Below are 17,924 nucleotides of genomic sequence, written 5' to 3'. Positions count from 1 at the left end.
CATCTCAGATGGAAAGATTCACCTAACCTCATCTAAGCGCTTTTAATGGCCGACATTATGCTAACATTAAAATGTCTGACCTCTGTGTCATTTACCTCCATGGAAATACAGAAAACAGTCTAATCAGATGTTTAGCATGAAGAAGATTTATGTATTATCATTATAGACCAATACTCTTTTTTTTTTTCCCCCTTATTTATCGTAATTTTCTGGAATTCCCTGTCACCTTTGTTCTGTAATATCGACAATCTTTTAGCGCAGGAAACATTTCTGTGACTCCCTTGTGTATAGCGCCCATTCTCTTGCTGAAGGAATCTCTTTTTCATTGAGGCTGATCAATATAAGACATTAATCGTGCTGTTCAGCCAGTTCTGCCATCGCTGTTTGAAAAATGAACCAATGTGACCCTCTTTCTCTCCAGTTCCTTCTTTCTTTTTGTCTGATCTCTTCATTACCTCTCTGGTTGCTCTCTTTATGAAAATATCTATCCTTCTTGTTGTTATTTTGAAATCATCCTTCTTAAATCTACCTCCTTTCCTCCTCTTTGGCCACTTTGGACCCCCTCCTCCAGATTTTAGCCTACACGGAAGGTCTTCATGGAAAATGGCTGTTCACAGAGATCCGGGCTGTTTTTTCCAGACGCTACCTTCTGCAGAACACGGCTCTGGAAATCTTCATGGCCAACAGAAGTAAGACGGCAGCTTAATTATCCACATGTAAACATTTGACCTTATTGTAGTCAAATTGATCGTCATACAAATAGTTTTGGTTGGTTCCCTTAGTTGATTTTTTGCAGTAATATTTAACACATCAAGACTTGTTGATTGGATGTCAAACGGGGATGATGGTGATCGAAACTCTTTGCTACAGCGGCAGTCATGTTCAACTTCCCTGATGCTGCCACAGTCAAGAAGGTCATCCACAGCCTTCCTCGAGTTGGGGTCGGCACCAACTTTGGATTTCCACAGACCAGGTTAGACACACACACATGTGCATACAGTTGGTAATTTATGACATTGTCAGATTTTTTTTGGGGTGGGGGGGGGGTGATTATTCTAATTCTCAACAGACTTGTTTGCAGCAGGCACGTCTTGTAAAGATTTTTATATATTCATCAGAATATACAAGGAGGCTCCAAAGGGGCCCAAGGTCATGGAAGTGGGACCCTGTTTACATTTTGAATACCCCCGCATCTGTTTGATTTTTAGCAGGATATCTCAAAAACTAATGGAAGGATTTTGATGACATTTGGTGGAAAGAGGGTTAATATTACAGGGAAAAAGTGATTCATGTTTGGAGGAGATCCAAATCAGATTGTTGATCCTGAGGACTGTTCCAAGCCATTTGCAGGATTTCGCTTTTTGACGTGTCATAGCTGAATTCTGTTTGGAAGAAGAATGTTTCCAAGTCCAGCGTACATTTTTTTTTTTGTTCTGAGGAAGTTATTTCCTACTAAATATTAATAACAAAGAGCTTTTTTTTTTTTCAAACTTTGACTTTTAAATTGTGCTCTCAGTTTAAGTAAAAAATACATAGTGGTGACTGTATATTACACACAGAGTATTTAAGTGAGAGAGAGAGTGTGTGTGTGTGTGTGTGTGTGTGTGTGTGTGTGTGTGTGTGTGTGTGTCTATGTGTTTTGTACTCATTAATCAGGCTAGTTTGCCAGCGAGGCACACTTTTCCTCTTTGACCTGACAGCTGCACGGGGCATTCCAGTGCAAACAGACACACACACAATCTCACACAGACAGCCAGCGCAGCACAAATTATTTCATGATCAGCGTGCTACAACAATAATCACACAGACACATTTCATTATCCAGCAACATTGTGGCAATAATTTGATTTAATCATTCTGCATTTACCAATATCAAGCACCTTCTCCTCTCTGTGAATCAGAACATTCAATCATCTTATGCTTCACAGGAGAGGCAAAAATACAGAAACTAATGAAGAACACGTACAAACTTTATTGCTTGATTACAATGTAGAAAATAGTGGGTCTCACTGTTTTGACTCTGAGTTGTATTTTCACTTTCAAGGGACCTAATGACTATAATCACATCCTGACAGTGATTAATTCCATCATTCTCCTTTGTTTTAATTGGATTGGGGGTCATTTGTTTTTGTCCTACAACATACATCATGCTGAAGGCCCTGTATGTGTGTATGCATATGTGTGTGCGCTACACCCAGTTTCTTGTATATTTGTCTTCCTAATTAGCAAGGCTGTACATTCAATATATTTCCGTAAAATGACAATTGTATCGCAAACGTCTAATAGACCCTTTTTTTCCTGCTCTGTGCTGTACGGCTGAGGTTAAAACTGGCTTTGTCTTCGTCTGATTTGTCCAAAGTTCCCCCAGTGAGTACAGTTGATAAAATCCCTCCGCCTCTGTCTCTTTAGACGCATCTCTCTGGCCACACCAAAGCAGCTGTTCAAGGCCTCTAACATGACCCAGCGCTGGCAACGTCGGGAGATTTCCAACTTTGAGTACCTCATCTTTCTCAACACCATCTCTGGTGAGGACACCGCCTCCTGCTTCTCAGGAGATTGAGACATTTTGTGTGTATACATTTCCATTCTAGATGTCATGATTTGTATTATATTTCTTTCCACTAGGTCGGACCTTTAATGACCTAAACCAGTACCCAGTCTTTCCATGGGTGATCACCAACTACGAGGCAGATGAACTTGACCTCACTCTGCCCAGCAATTTCAGAGATCTGTCCAAGGTAAGATAGATCCTCTCCTCCCCCTTAAATGTTCTTTTTTTTAGACTTACAAAGAGAAGGCAGTTAAGACACAGAGAACATTTGTGTGTGTGTGTGTGTGTGTGTGTGTGTGTGTGTGTGTGTGTGTGTGTGTGTGTGTCTAGTTCTGAGTCCATGTAGGGGCCTTGTAATTGCCATTGATCATAGTTTAGTGAAGCAGCTCTTGAATCACTGCTGGCTGATGGCTATCTTTCCTCTGGAGCAGTGCTGTCCCCCTCCTTCAATTACTCCACTATTTGCTTGTTTCAGGTTAAAATGACTCAGATTCACTGCGAAATTGAAAGTGGTTAGTTTTCAATTAATTCAGCATTCGGTTTGTTTTTACACATTTAATTAGTAGAACTACTTATCTGTTGTTTTAGTAGATCAGAGCAATGTTGTGACAGATTCTCCAAAATTGCAAATGATATAATTCCAGACAATCCGTGTAACTGCTTGTCAAATTCTGTCAGCTGAAACAGTACATGTAATTAAAAGTTTCAACTTTGTGCTTGTGCAATTTTTATTTCAGCCCAGGAATTGTAGTAACACATTTTAGTAGCTCCAGACATCAAGTGATTCGACTTAAAACAATGTAACCTGCCCCGAGATACCCTCTGGCTCATAAATACACACTCTTCTCACTGAAGCTGGTTAAAAGATTCTCCCCCATATTCTAAGTAGACAGGCAATTATTTACATGCATTAACTCTCTCTCTCTCTCTCTCTCTCTCTCTCTCTCTCTCTCTCTCTCGCTCTCTCTCACTCTCTCAGTCACACACACACACACACACACACAAAGATAAAAAGCTAAAAGACACACTTAAGGCTGCCAGCTCCTCTGGTTGTTGGACAGTACATCCGTTGTGTCCAGTGGTGGGAGGATGCAGGATTATTTTTGAGCAACTGTCCGACTGTTAGAACAGAAACAACGGAATAAATCACCCATGGAAACAAAAAGGCTTGTGGTGATGTTTGAGGAAATGCATTTTATGCTTGTGGGCATGTTCAGACAGCAGGAGGGAGCGGTGGAGTCCTCAGGTTCTCCTCATGTGATACAAAATCGGTTTTATTACATTTGTACGGAGTGTATAAGAAACACAAGAGGCTCAGTCAATGTGGGCTACGTTGCTTCAGGCTCTGGTGAGATGATTGAATTTTATCTTTGTATCCAGTCAGAGCAACACATCCATGATGTGGGTCTTCAGGTTTATCGAACACCCAAATGTTGCAATTTGTCTTGGTTAATACTACAAAAGAGTATTTAGAGGCGCACAGGCACATAGAACATTTTCTAAAACTCCAGCCACATCAACATAATTTACCACACAACCTGTTGAATTATAATAACCCATATTCACAGTGTAAGTAACTCTGAAACTTAGAACAAACTGCATCATATATCATTGTCCTCCAGGTGTTGAAATCAGAGGGGAGTAGCAATGGCTGTCTAATGCTAGTATTCATGGTACAAGGATAATGCACTGGTTTGTACTGGTCCCATTGATAGGATTTGGGTTGACAAAAATATTAGAAGCACCTCAGTATGACAGTATCACATTTAATTTTTTTTTTTTACCTGTTATTGTTCTGAAAGTCATGCAGGAGGTAGTACAGTGAAATGTAGCTGTGCCACCTTAAAAGCAGTCATAGTCGCAGTTGTGTGTATAGTAATATTAGCATGTGTTTATGATCAGGAAAAAAACTTACTGCTCAACGGGCCAGGAATCCTGTCACTTTGGTCATTCTTGGTCTGTTCGGACTCCTGCCCCCAGCTTCCGTGGAGCAACTGGCGGTTCAGTCTTGCTCAAGGACACGTGGATATGGCCGCTCCAGCACCCAGTGAAAGCACAATGAAAATCTATTTCACCTGAGTTGATCGATTTAATTTTGACCCAAAATGTGAAAGTTTTAAAATATTGTCAGACCCTGAACAAAAAAAAAATGCTTGATCACAATGGTTGTAAAACACAACCCTCCAATAACACGTACATTCTTTCACGCTGATCACTCCTACACATTCAAACACCCCCAACTGTCAACCCTTTTATCCCTTAGGGGTCTCCCCCAGTCCTGCTTTCACTTTAGATCATCTCCTCTGTGCGTCTGTCCTGTTTTTATCCCTCCCTGTGTAGCTTTCTCGCTATATGAAGCTGCATAATTTCTCTGTTTATCTGCTTTCATGTTGCCCAGTAGGCTGAAATGTGACAGTTGTATTCATCCCACCAACATACCCATACTCACCTACACACACATGTGCGCACACACACACACACACACACACACACACACACACACACACACACACACACACACAAGTATGCAGCCCTCCTTCAGTTCCTTTGCTCGTTTCTGCCTCCCACTCTTCTCCTCTGCACTGCCTTACAGTTTGGACAGCTCAGCCTCTGTGCTCGGTCAAGCCTCACAGCCCCAGGGACCAGCTGAATGAAGGGAGGATAGGTGAAAGGAGGAGAAACAGAAAGACAGAGAGTAAAAGAAAAAGGAGGAGAGAGCGTAAGGGAAGAACAACATCATTTGTGGTCTCTGAGCTTCGCTCTGCTCAGATGGTGGAGTAGCAGCAGCAGCAGCAGCAGCAGCAGCAGGAGGAGGAGGAGGAGGACAGGACGGGGAGGGAGAGGGGCCAATCTTTATTACATCTGTTTTATTCATGTTGTTGACACGCATGTGATATCAGTGTATGACCGCTGGACCGTGGCAGACTGCAGTGTCTGGAAAAGGCCACGCAGCACTGTTCAGCCCTCCAAATCAACCCCCTCCCCTTTCTTCTGCACCCTCAATTGTTTGTGTGCCGTGTTTCTTTTCATTGCATTTTAATGTTTTCTGACCTTCACAATTACTTCAGCTCTTTGTTTCCCCTCTATTATTTCCTGTTTCTCACCCTCCACATCTTTCTCATCCCCCGTCTTATGTCAAGTCGGTGGTTGTCTCTTATAGAAACAGGTCATCTGAGAAGCCTGCAGTGACATTGAGAAGCCAAATTGCCATGAACGTGTGTGTGTTGTGTGTGTGTGTATGTCACACACTGTCATCGTCGCCAGCACAAAAGAGGCCACACAGAATTTATGTTCCCCTCTGCCACAGCCATTCTGACCCCAGGGACTTTCTTATCATAAACTCTAACCTCAACCTGACATCAAACGCCGACCCCCGAGATAACATTGTAGTCACGATAAGCACACACACACTAGAAGTGACTGCACGTGATGTAATTCTTGTTCCTCCGTCCTTTCTTACACCTTCATTTCCCTACAACATTCTGCAAACGTAGAACACGCACTGCCGAATGAATGTTTCGTTTCTTTCTTTCCCATATGATGAAAGTATGTTGTTGTACAACATTTAATAAAGCCCAACAGACAATAAAAAAGATTGTTAACCTTCTAACCGTAGATTAGGTGGACTGCATTTACACTGCAACAGAAAATAGTGAGGATTTATTGAGCGTTCCCTGTACCTTTGTACTATAACCTACTACTCACAGCCAGATCAGCTAATGGTGTATTGATTTCACCATACGTGCCCCATATGTTTATCCCCCAGGCCCTCCACACCATTTTCGTTGTTTAAATAGGACATTATACATAAACACTCCTTCAAAAGGTCCTTTTGATTTATGACTCAAAGCCCTTGTGATGCTCAAATCGCTGCTAAGCCATTATACTTCATCACTTGTGACCCATTATTTTCTTAAAAACAAAAGTAGCACTGGATAATGTTCTGATAATAGTTCTCAGGAATCTCGTCTTTGCTCCAGATGAGAGTGTATTTCTGAGTATATGCACACATTCTAATAGTAGTCCAGTTCTCAGTCAGAGGATAATCTGGTTTAGGGCAAGGTTAATTTATTCAGACACTTAGTTTATTAATTAACTGGACTGTTTTAATCCTGAATTTGGTCATAAACTGGGGTTAAAATACCTATTGATTTGTTCATGTATCTCATAGTCTTTGGTTCTTGTTAATTTAAATATTCCTTCATCACTTTGAAATAGCCCCATCGCCAGACTTGATGAAGAACTTCAAAATTTAGACTAATCCAAGATTAATTCACCAATGTTTATCCCTTCAAAGCACCGGCACAATTTAATTCTATAGCCAACTCTAATTAAAACTTGAAGATTGCTTCATTTATCTGAGCGCTCATCATGCTGCTATTCTTCGCCGTGACATATTAGGCCAATCTGCAGCAGGGCGTTCCGTCAGTACACCGCCCGCTACCCTGCTCTGATGAACGGTGCCGCCAGCGCCGCTCTCTTGTAGCTACTGTAAGCAGAGAGCGCGAGCCTCACTGTAATTTACAGCAGTAAACAATGTCAGGCTCGTGCAAACCAACAGCCCCCACATGCACTCACACACAATTTTCCCTCTCTCTCTCTCTCTCTCTCTCTGGCACTCTCAGTATTTTTTTATTTTATATGCCTCCTCACCCTTTTCTTTTTTTAATGAGTCGACTGTTATTAGGGTTATAAATCAGACCAATGGGTGTGATGTATAATTCACCGTGTGTACTCACCCACCCCCCCAGTGGCCCTGAGGAAGCCCACAGTGTATCACTGTCAACACAGAGCTGCACAGTGTGGTGGTGGCACAAGGCTCTACACTGAGTAAATCTGCACACACTCAGGAGCACTGTTTACAAAAATACACACAGTATGCAACAAATACCATGCACCCCGCCCCTGCCCCCATACACGCTGATCCGTGTACATCAGCATGGCCCATTACGCCCACAAAGAACAGTAGCCATGGCGCGGATCAATATCAAAGCCTGGACCTGGATGAGTCTCGCTGTGACAGGCACCCTATGATATGAAAGAGATCCAATTGATCCACACCCTAGTAGGCCCTCATCCTCAAAAGACCATCATTCCATTACCATTGATCTGGTGTGTGTGTGTGTGTGTGTGTGTGTGTGTGTGTGTGTGTGTGTGTGTGTGTGTGTGAGTGAGTGAGAGAGAGAGAGATGGAGAGAGATTAAGGGGGGGTTTGAGCGAATGAGGCACAGCCAACAGAAGACTCATAAAAATTGAACCAGCCTGAAAGTGATTTCTATAAATGAGTATTTAAATAATAGCAGAGCACCACAGGGTTATTGGTTTCTTTAAGAGAGATGGAAAATTAATGCAACATAATCATTTTTCTGGACTACAAATAGGGCTACTGACCAGTGTATTAGTTATAGATTAATAAAAGTATAAATTAAAGGGACCCACAGCCTTGCTATTGATATTCCTCGTAGGCCCTCTTTCATTGGAGCACATCAGTTTTCTTTGACAGACTACAGCTGCAGGGGCTCTGTTTCACAGCCTCTAAAAGGACTCTGTGGGAAAGGATTGATCTCTGTCTGAAGGGGAACATCATCTAATATTCATTTGAGATTGCACAAAGGTTACCAGCTTCATTTGCTTTGCAACTGCTACACTGCAAATCACGCTCAAAGAATACATTCGCAGTAAAACTGAATGCTGCTGGCCTGCTTCCCCTTTGCTGCCAAATCTGTGCGTTCGTCATTCCCGTCTTTATCTCTGCTTTCACGTCAAGCTGCAGTTAAAGAAGGTCACAGTGCGTGTTTTAATTTCTCCACAGCCCATCGGCGCTCTGAATCCAAAGAGGGCAGCGTTCTTTTCAGACCGATACGAGTCCTGGGAGGATGATCAGGTGCCCAAGTTCCACTACGGTACCCATTACTCCACCTCCAGCTTCACGCTGATGTGGCTACTGCGCATCGTAAGTGCAATTTATATGAGAATCTACCAAATTAAAAGATACAAATATATAAAGAAATGATTTGCTCAGAGCAATATGTGCTCCAACAAATTTGTCAGTGTTTAATGGATTTTCAGAAATACTCATTATTGTTCATTATTGTCATTCATCTGTGGAGGAGTTATCGGACCAGGGACAGAGACAAAAATGAATGAATTACGATTATAAACACTGTCGGCCCGTCATCACTCGTTAAGAAGTGATGTCAGAATTAAATCAAATAAAAATGAAGGTTGGTGATTATATGATACATGTAATCATACATGTACTTGATATTTTTATCTAGACTTTTTCATGTTTTTCCCTACAGTACCTGTCTTTGCTGAATGATTACCGGTATTTCATTTATACTGGTTTATATCTTTTCTTTACAGATCACTCGCGGTTTTGCCGTTGTCAACTTCTTGTTTTAGTTGAGTAGTGAGTGATGGTGCTAACCGGGATACTAATGATTCTTTTTGCCTTCATTCTCAAAATTATTTTTCAACTTGAATCCCTGCAATTTGTCTTCAATTTCTACATTTTGCATTTTTGGTATTTCAATTCTAAAACACCCCTCCCCCCAAAAATAGAACTTTCCCTCAGACTAATTTATTTCTGTATTTAAGCAAGTGGTCTAGATATTGTATCAATATGCTAATTCCATCACAAGGCTACGCATTTATTGTAATATTTGCTGTATGATGATAGAGCACCAATAACATTCAACATGTCTGCGGTTAATGTTCAGGTTCAGCTAAATGTGAGCATAGGCAGGTGTTCGTTGTGATCTGACCCGTTTTTGAGGAGCTTGTGCAGCGTTAGCCGTGCCACTGGAGTTCTCTCTCTCTCTCTCTCTCTCTCTCTCCCTCTCACTCTCTCTCTCTCTCTCTCTCTCTCTCTCTCTCTCAGTACCTTTGGTTGAATAGGTGCCATCAATCTTTCCATACTGCACTCAAGGGAGAGGGAGGTTACTAAGTTTCTCCAACATGCAGTTTTCTGCTGTTATTGTCCCAGTAGCTCACTGTCTCACCGACTCCCAGTAGAATTGCCTCATTGATCCCAGCGCATCATTAGTGGGCTTATCCTAGAGCAACTTTACCACATATCCTCCCTTATAATTAAAGATAAAATTCAGCATCAGATTAACAGAAAGCAGAGATTTTTTCGTGTGTGTGTGGGGTTTCTTTTTTTAATTGTGACATTTTACAGAATGCTGTTGTTTCAGCAGTGTCGCGTTTCTATGCTTCCTTCATTACAGATGAGCTACATTATTTCAGGATTAAGTTAATTTTCTCCCTACAATATCGGCCTGTAATTGTGGCCCAGCATATTGTGTCCGTGCCACTTGGGAGCTATTTGGTGAGAGAGACAGCTATTGATCTGTCCTAACAAGATTATACATGATTAGAAATGCATCAGGAGCACCGGTTTATTGGCTTTAGAAGCTCACTGGGATTATTGTGAGTTCACTAATTTGACTCAAATGTGTCGGTCGTGAGAGTATGGCTGCACAAAATGACACAGATTTTGAGAAGGCATCGTGTACTCGCATGTCAGTAGATGATGCAGCTCCTTAGAGTTGTTGTTACATTTAGAATGAGAATGCTTTGTTTTTCCATGCAACTGTATGCAGCATATATTATTTATAATTAGGTGGGTTTTTTTGTAACCCATTTGTAATTTTTCTGTTTTATGTTGCTATTGCACAACAAGAGATTTGTATTTTTAGTAGGTGCCATCAATGATTGCAGCAGGATCATGTGCTCCAATTACAGTATTTTTTTCTTCTCAGGAGCCCTTCACTACATTCTTCCTAAACTTCCAAGGAGGAAAGTTTGACCATGCAGACCGAACCTTCTCCTCAGTGTCCCGGGCCTGGAGGAACTGCCAGAGAGACACATCTGATGTTAAGGTGCAGTACACACTGTTGCATATACACACACACACACACACACACACACACATGAACCAAAAATGATCACCTTTTGAATTGATAGACTTGAGACAAGACTGCAGTTGGAAGAGATAAAGGTCTGAATGCTGCTAAATAATCCCCATCCAGTATCCTTACAGACAATGAAGAGAAGGTTTCAAAAGAGTAATGCCCAGTCACAACCAATCATTGTCCCACTGCAATGAAAGCTTCCTGGTCTTCTGATCAAAGCGCCGGGCTAATCCTCAACTGTCCCAGCCGTCTGTCTCCGATTCAGCCAGCTATAACCTGGACTTGAATCCGTTCCCATTGGGCCCCCAAACTCTGCCGAGCTGTTGGATCTGCCCTCAAACAGCGCAGGTCATTCTCATACTGAGGCTCTTGCTGTACCCCCGGTGCACACTTTAACTGCTCTCTTAAAACATTTACGACTACAGTCAGACATTCAATGTCAAAGCAGAGTTTTGCTTGGTCTCCTGGCACTGGGTCACTGGATGGGGGAACAGCGCTGGTGTCGGGGGTTTTGACGCTTGATTGCGTTCGAGCCCCCCCCCAATCCCGTAGATAAAACATATGGATTGTGTTACTGTGTAGCTGGCCGGTGCTTGATTGCGAAAGCCCAACAACAGCCCTCGTTTGCTCTCTCAGTCTAGACCTGTCAATGTGGATCAAACTGCGAGAACTCAACTTCAGATCAAAACAAAGGCAAATCTGGACCACATCACCTTGTTTCCATGTTGAGTCAGAAATTTTAGCATATTCTCAATGCAAGTCTGTCGACTTCATCCACTTGGACGCACACATTCATGTTGTAAGTAAAAGAGGAATTAGGAACGAGATGTATCAATTTAGTATGCTAAGTATTCCATTTAGTTTCAGTGTCGGAGCCATTGATAGCAATGCTCTGTCCATGCCAGAGGGCAAAAGCCCCAGTGTTTTCATACCCCCCTGCTAAAGAAGGGGTGATAATAGGTTACAACACCCAGATTCAATGTGTCTCTAGCCTGGGTGACGCTAGCATGACCTCAGGTCCCCAATCCCCCTGACCCCTAGCCTCAGCCCAGAGGCATCAGAGGGGGAGAAAGAAGGAAAGAGAGGTTTGAGGTAGCAACAGTGGAAGTGTAGCAGGGGAGCCCAGGGGCCAGAGCCTCCAGTGACCCATGACAGGACAGGATTGGGGATCAGAGGGGCTGGCCTCTGACCAGGCCAGAGCAAAGGGGCCACTGCACATAATAGTCTATGCAAGGCAGGTTTGAGTGTTTGGGAGCAAAGCCCTTAAGGTTTTATCTGTGTGTGTGTGCGTGTGTGTGTTTGCGTGCATGTGTGTGTTTGTGTGTGTGCGTGCGTGCGTGTGTTTGTGTGTGTGCGTGCGTGCGTGCATGCGTATGTAAAGCCCTGCACCTCCCGCTCAAATTTACAGGAGGCTGCAGCAGCCAGTGAACCTGGGTGAGCAGGAGGCCTCGTTAAGAGGGTGACCTTTAGTTTTAGGTCAGGTTTTGTGGAGTGAAGCGATTTCAGAAGTGAGGAAGTGCTCTGTTGTTTTAAACCCGTGTGTTTGCTTGCTCATTTGATTGGATGTTTTCACTGCGTTGATGAGAGCTAGCTGTAATTTGCAGAGACATCTTTGTGCCTTTGTAGTTTAGAAAAATCATATTGCATATTTCTTTCTTCATATTTCATTCAGGCTTTCAATATCTTCATACTTGGACTCGTGCTTTAATCACACTCCCGGCCCGACAGACCGAAGCACATTAGCTTTGTTTTGTTTTCTTTATCATTAGTTCTGATGTCAGACTGTTGACATGTTTGTATCTCTGTCCTCCTCAAGAGGAGCAGGCACACAAACTCTTTTCACAGACATCAGGGCTCCGCTCAAATCCCAATGTTGTCATCAGACTAGTCTTACCTGAGGTAATCTTTCTGACAAACTTTTCAAATATATGAATTATGTCCAGATTATGCACAGATATGACCAATCGGAACTGTGCAATAATTTTAGTGGTTTCAACTCTAGATAAATTTCACGATCAACATTCCTTCCATTATTTATACATACCATCTAAGAACCGAGGCATCCTCAGTCGTCCTGGTCTCTAACACTACACTATAGTCCTAGTAGGCCAGAATGGATTTATCTGCATATTTTTTCATTTCTCAGTCCTAAGTTTACACTCGTTACGGCAGGTTCTGCTTTGTTAAGCATGACGAATGGCTAAACATCTGGGGTTTCATCTCCTGTCATAACTAGAGTTCTCTTCACTATCTGGCAAGTTTAAAATACTTTGTGTTGTTTGAGACAAGCAAATAAAACCATCATAGTTAGGAAAGAATTAGGCTAACTTTTCCTCTGCTGATGTAATACAAACAAAGCAAATGAGTTAATCTGAGAAGTGAAAAACCGCAGCCCGGAGCACACTCATCTTCTATACTGGCAAAGCACAAAGGCAGGAAGCAGACTAGCAGTCAGAGATTTTATTTCAATGAGTAATTGTACTGTCTGACTGACACTCATACAAATAAATCTCTTTATCTCCAAGACTTTTACTTTTTCTACGTATTCATGTTCCCAGCACTCCTGAAGACTTATTTAGATGAACCATTCACATCTTGTCAAATCTGCTCCCCCCCCCCCCCCCCCCGGCCCCACTCACCCTCTCCACTTTTAGAGTCATCTTAGTTTAATTCATGCAGCAGTGTGTTACCTTTGGACTGAGGCACGCTAGCTGTTTCTCACGGTTTAAGTCTATGTGCGTAGCTAACAGGTTGCTGGCAGAAAGGGTGATATCCTCTCAACAACAGGCCACCATAAAATGAGCAGATCTCCTTGAATATCTAACTACTCCTGGTGCACCGCTATTGACTGGGGTCCTATAAATGCATAATGTTTAATGGTTGATAGGCACATACGTATTGTATTTCAGCCAGAGCCCAGAATGTCTGGTTTTATCTTTGCGTGTAGTTAAAATATATCCGTGTCCTTGTAGGAGCTGATTCCAGAATTCTACTACCTCCCCGAGATGTTTGTCAATGCCAACCGTTACAACCTGGGAGTGATGGAAGATGGCACCGCCGTCTCTGATGTGGAGCTCCCCCCCTGGGCCAAGACCCCGGAGGAGTTTGTGCGGATCAACCGGCAGGTAAGATGCATAAACAGTACAGAGAGCTATAACCCAACCTGGCAAACGCAGATGTTTGCTTTAATGAGAAAGTGGATCCCCTTCACATGGACCACGTAAAATATAAACAACTAAATAGCACTGAATCCTTATGAGATAGAGGATACCACCGGCGTCCATGTTCCTCTGACACTAGACGCGGGATGGAAAGCTAGAATGCTGGATCGTGTCACACCGCTGTGTTCCAGTCTGCAATTCATACAGTATAAACACATAGGGAATCTGGCAAATTAACCCATTAACTACTTTCAGCCAACAGCTATGGTTAGCACTTCTGGCTAACTTTGCCAGTTGTTGTGTTACATGATACAAAAGGAAACGTTGTTTGACATTATAGTCACTGGAAGACATATTTCTGTGTAATGTTCTTTTAAACCGCATTCTTATGAATCTCCTCACCAAGTGTTTTTGGTCTCTGGAAGCAGACATGCCTTGCCAGCCTCTTCATGCCAGACAAAGTGCATGGGAGCCATTTTAGTGTCGGATGTAATCTGTAGGAACATTACACAGAAATATATTTTCCAGTAAGTACGATGCCACATGATATAGACTGTTGAATTGCTACATTTATGTTGTCACAATTAACAAAACTTTAAATTTGCAGCGCGCAAAAGATGCATTTAGATATACATTCTGTCACATAACAACAAAATTAGATCTTCTTGTGGGTTTATTTCGTCCCATCGAAGTAGAAAATGCTAATTTAAAGAGACAGAGTTGCAAATTTCTCACATTTCCTCCTGTTACCTGAATATTCATACACGCGCGCGCGTGTGTGCGTGCAGGAAAATGATTCAGTTTCCTGTTTCTGATCTACTCGGCCTAAAGCAGAAATACTCTTGCGTATATGCATATCGGATGTTGTCAGCCCTGTTGTCATATTTTCATGGTAGATTTTCTCTCCTCTTCCACACACACACACGCACACACACACTAAAGAAGATAGGGTAACTCTTTCAGATTAGATCAGATTACATTGCTCTGTTCTTGAAGGTCAAAAGCTCCAGATGGGTTAACTGTTTCTATTTTCTCTTTGCTTTGATAACTTGTAAAGCCCTTTTGGTCCTTGAATTTGAAAACTTGTTGACTTCAATACATTTTGTACTTTGATACTCGAGTTGTCATTGAAATGAAGGGTTATCCATCTGTATATCTGTAACTCACTGCCGCCTCTTGAGGAAAAAAAGTCATATTACAAGACATGACACACCAGCAGTGGCTTGTTAATGCTAAAATAATCCTTTTTAAAGTTATACCTTAAGTAAAGATGTGGATGTTCATTAGTATAGTTATTGTGTATACTAAAGATAGGTCAAACAATAACTTCAAAGTGTGTGTGTGTCTCTACCATTTAATTTCGCTCCCTCAGTTTCCTCTGTACCTTCCCTTTGTGGCCAATTTAGTACAGCAGAGGCATTTTTGGACTTATCCGATTGGTTTTTCACACATGCACAGCTACCGGCTAGTTACTGCTTTCATGCTGACAGAATTCCAGTCTGGGCTTTCTCACTCTACTGTGTGCAAATTGCAATATTGATCCAGCGTGCAGCCGAGCCCAGCAGGCAGTTGTAGGTGCACAGAAATATAACAAGCTCAGTAAAACACAGGCTTTCAAAGGTTTCATCGTGGAAATATTGGCTTCAAACACACATGCACATGCACACACACACACACACGCACACATACAAACAAACACACAGACATAGAATAAGTTTCATCATTCAAACCCTCACATCTTCAGGTAGGTAATAGGTGTACTGTCACGGGATTTAGTCCTGTTTTGAAAAGATATCCACATTAAAAAATTCAGCTCATCAGAGAGGTGATTTCGCCATTTTAAGAGACCGCAGAACTGAGTAGAGACTGATTCACGGAGACACCCTGTAGGAGCACGGACGGGAAGAATAAAGGAAGGAATGGGCCGAGGATGAGGTAGAGAGGTAGATGTGTGTGGGTGGACAAGTCTCTGGGTGTGACAGATAGCTGGCATTTGAGGGTGTCAGCTGGCAACTGAGGTACTGTTGGGAGAGAGATGAGCACGGTGGAGAGAGAGACGAAGAGTGAATGAGTTAATGGGCTGTTTGGCTCTCTTTGGCTCGTCTGCTGCTAATGGCCTTGCAACACAAGGATAGACAGCAGGAGAGAACACGCAAACACACGCAAATGCTCACACAAATTCACAAACACACACACGCCTGCTGTCTCCTCTCTGGTTATGAGCCCTAGATGATTAACAGCTAATTAGGGTCCAATCTGGAAAGGCCATTAAAAGCCTCTCACAGTAAAGGATCGTGCTGCTGTGCAAAACGGCAGCTTGTTTTTGTTGCTGTGAGTGCTGCACGATCTGTAATAATTTTTTTTTAAAAGCTCTGCATAAGATATAACATTACATCAAACTGTAGCCTGGTTTATGTCGCTCCACCAATGAAGTGTCATAGTTAATCACGAGCTGTGATGGCAACAGATTAGCTGGAATTGTGTGACTTTACACTTTGAGCCAGAAGACCGTTGAATTTGGAGAACACAGCACAAACAGCTTAGGCATTCTGCAAACCTCGAATGTACTAAACCTGCAGCTGATCGTGTAATAAGCACGTATCACTTCCCTCCAACTGCAATTTGTGGCACCACTCACCCTGAATGGAAATACTCAATGATAGATGTAAACGACTGGCTGAACCAGAGATGTATCGACCCCGACACAGTGCCACCAGGACAACATCAGACAGATACACAACACAGGGAGGAAACACTACAAACAGACCCACAAATACTAGGAGTATTTGCTTGACAATAGCAAACAAACATAATATTTTAGCGGGCATCTACATGTAGGACATAGAAAAGCGAACAAAAGTAAAGGTTCCATTTAATGTACAAATGAACAGAGCTGCTCAGAATACTGCCTCTGGATATTTCTTCTTTTCTTGCATGTAAAGCACAAGCTGTATTAGTGTTCACCTGCTTGTAAGGAGTAGAGAAATTACACCCAAACACAAAACTCTTCCCTCGACCCTCCCAATGATTCATTGTTAAGAAAAGTAAAATGTGCCATTCTGGTTGTTGCTACATTTGTGCATCTCATGCTGTGTTTTTAGGTGCACATTCTCCCCTCATTATGTGTTAGCACACCTTCACTTCACATTTTTCAACTCACACGATGCTGGTTTGATGAACAGATGAGGAGTTTTAGACACACTAAGTCGAGACGAAGCGCCTCGGCACCTTAAGACGAGCATCAATACACATAGCTTGCTTGTGAAGGCACACTCCCTTTTTTGCCCATCTCACACCCCCACTAACATACATGTAGAGACCCTGGGGTCTCCAGGCGGCGTGCTACAGGGATCAGCGGCTGCACGTTGTTTTTACCAGGAGGTCGAATGAGAGGTTAAGAACTTGAGCCCACCTCCACCAGATAACTACATGTCTCTGGGCACTGTCAGCCTCTCTGACATTCCACAATATATAACCACATCTCACATCTCGGGCCTGCTAACCATTAGTGTGATACCAGGTGTGCGTGTGTGTGCTTGTGGAGGTTTGCGTGTATTTGTGTGCACATCAGTGTTTACCTGCGCTGTCATACATTCAGTCTTCACTGGAGCTACTAAGATGGAGTAACCTAAACCACAGTGTGCCGTCGCTGAACATTATGAGAGGCCGCACTTTAGATATTAGAGCACACAGCAAATGGTGTTACATTACACCGAGTTTAGTGTTCATTATCCACATTTGATTAAAAGGAGAAATGCAAATTTAGTTTTTATGCAAACAATCTTTATGTGACCAAAATAGTTGCTAACTTTTATGTTAGCACCATTTCAGGCGGATTGTTAGTGCATGTACAAATATTTTGAGTTCCCAACTCTGATTTATACCAAGAGCAAACCCTCCCCATATTAAAACTTTTTTTTCAAAGCAAAAGGGGGGGTACAATTTCTGTCCAACCTGTTCAAATGCTTCATCGCCCATTTGCTGCTCCATAGTTCCCGTTTGGTTCCTCTCAGTCATCTGTGCTCTTGTAGCGCTGCTGACAGACCAGCAAACCACACACATGGGAGAGGCAAACAGCACTTTACTTTCAGCCCCTCCCTCCCCTTTATAAAGCATCTGTTCACTCACAGCAGACGTCAGCTAAACTGCCTTCACAGGAGGAGAGCAACACTTTCCTCTCGTTAGATGGGCGAAGCTGATTGAGTGATGGGTCAGAAGCTGAGACTGAGAGGGTTAACCAGAGGTCACCACCACATGGTAAAACCCCCACTGTAAGTAGAGAGCAGTCCAAGA

The 17,924-nt window shown here is 42.6% G+C and overlaps 1 protein-coding gene across 7 annotated transcripts in view; it reads left to right on the top strand.

Moving 5' to 3' along the window:
- Positions 1–17,924, top strand: part of lrba (LPS-responsive vesicle trafficking, beach and anchor containing) — a 172,460-nt gene that overhangs the window by 122,075 nt on the left and 32,461 nt on the right. For all 7 annotated transcript variants that reach the window (XM_086211779.1, XM_086211781.1, XM_086211778.1 and 4 more), the window contains 7 exons: positions 572–689; positions 871–973; positions 2,410–2,525; positions 2,626–2,738; positions 8,364–8,504; positions 10,318–10,437; positions 13,443–13,595. In XM_086211779.1, the coding sequence (XP_086067905.1) occupies positions 572–689; positions 871–973; positions 2,410–2,525; positions 2,626–2,738; positions 8,364–8,504; positions 10,318–10,437; positions 13,443–13,595 (864 nt within the window). The remainder of the gene's footprint in view (positions 1–571; positions 690–870; positions 974–2,409; positions 2,526–2,625; positions 2,739–8,363; positions 8,505–10,317; positions 10,438–13,442; positions 13,596–17,924) is intronic.

This window comes from Aulostomus chinensis, chromosome 8 (assembly GCF_037954235.1).
Source record: "Aulostomus chinensis isolate RoL2024-O1b breed Wild chromosome 8, RoL_Achi_v1.0, whole genome shotgun sequence".
Classification (NCBI taxonomy): domain Eukaryota; kingdom Metazoa; phylum Chordata; class Actinopteri; order Syngnathiformes; family Aulostomidae; genus Aulostomus; species Aulostomus chinensis.
Note: the sequence above shows the minus strand (reverse complement) of the source record. Positions and strands in the feature narration are given on the sequence as shown.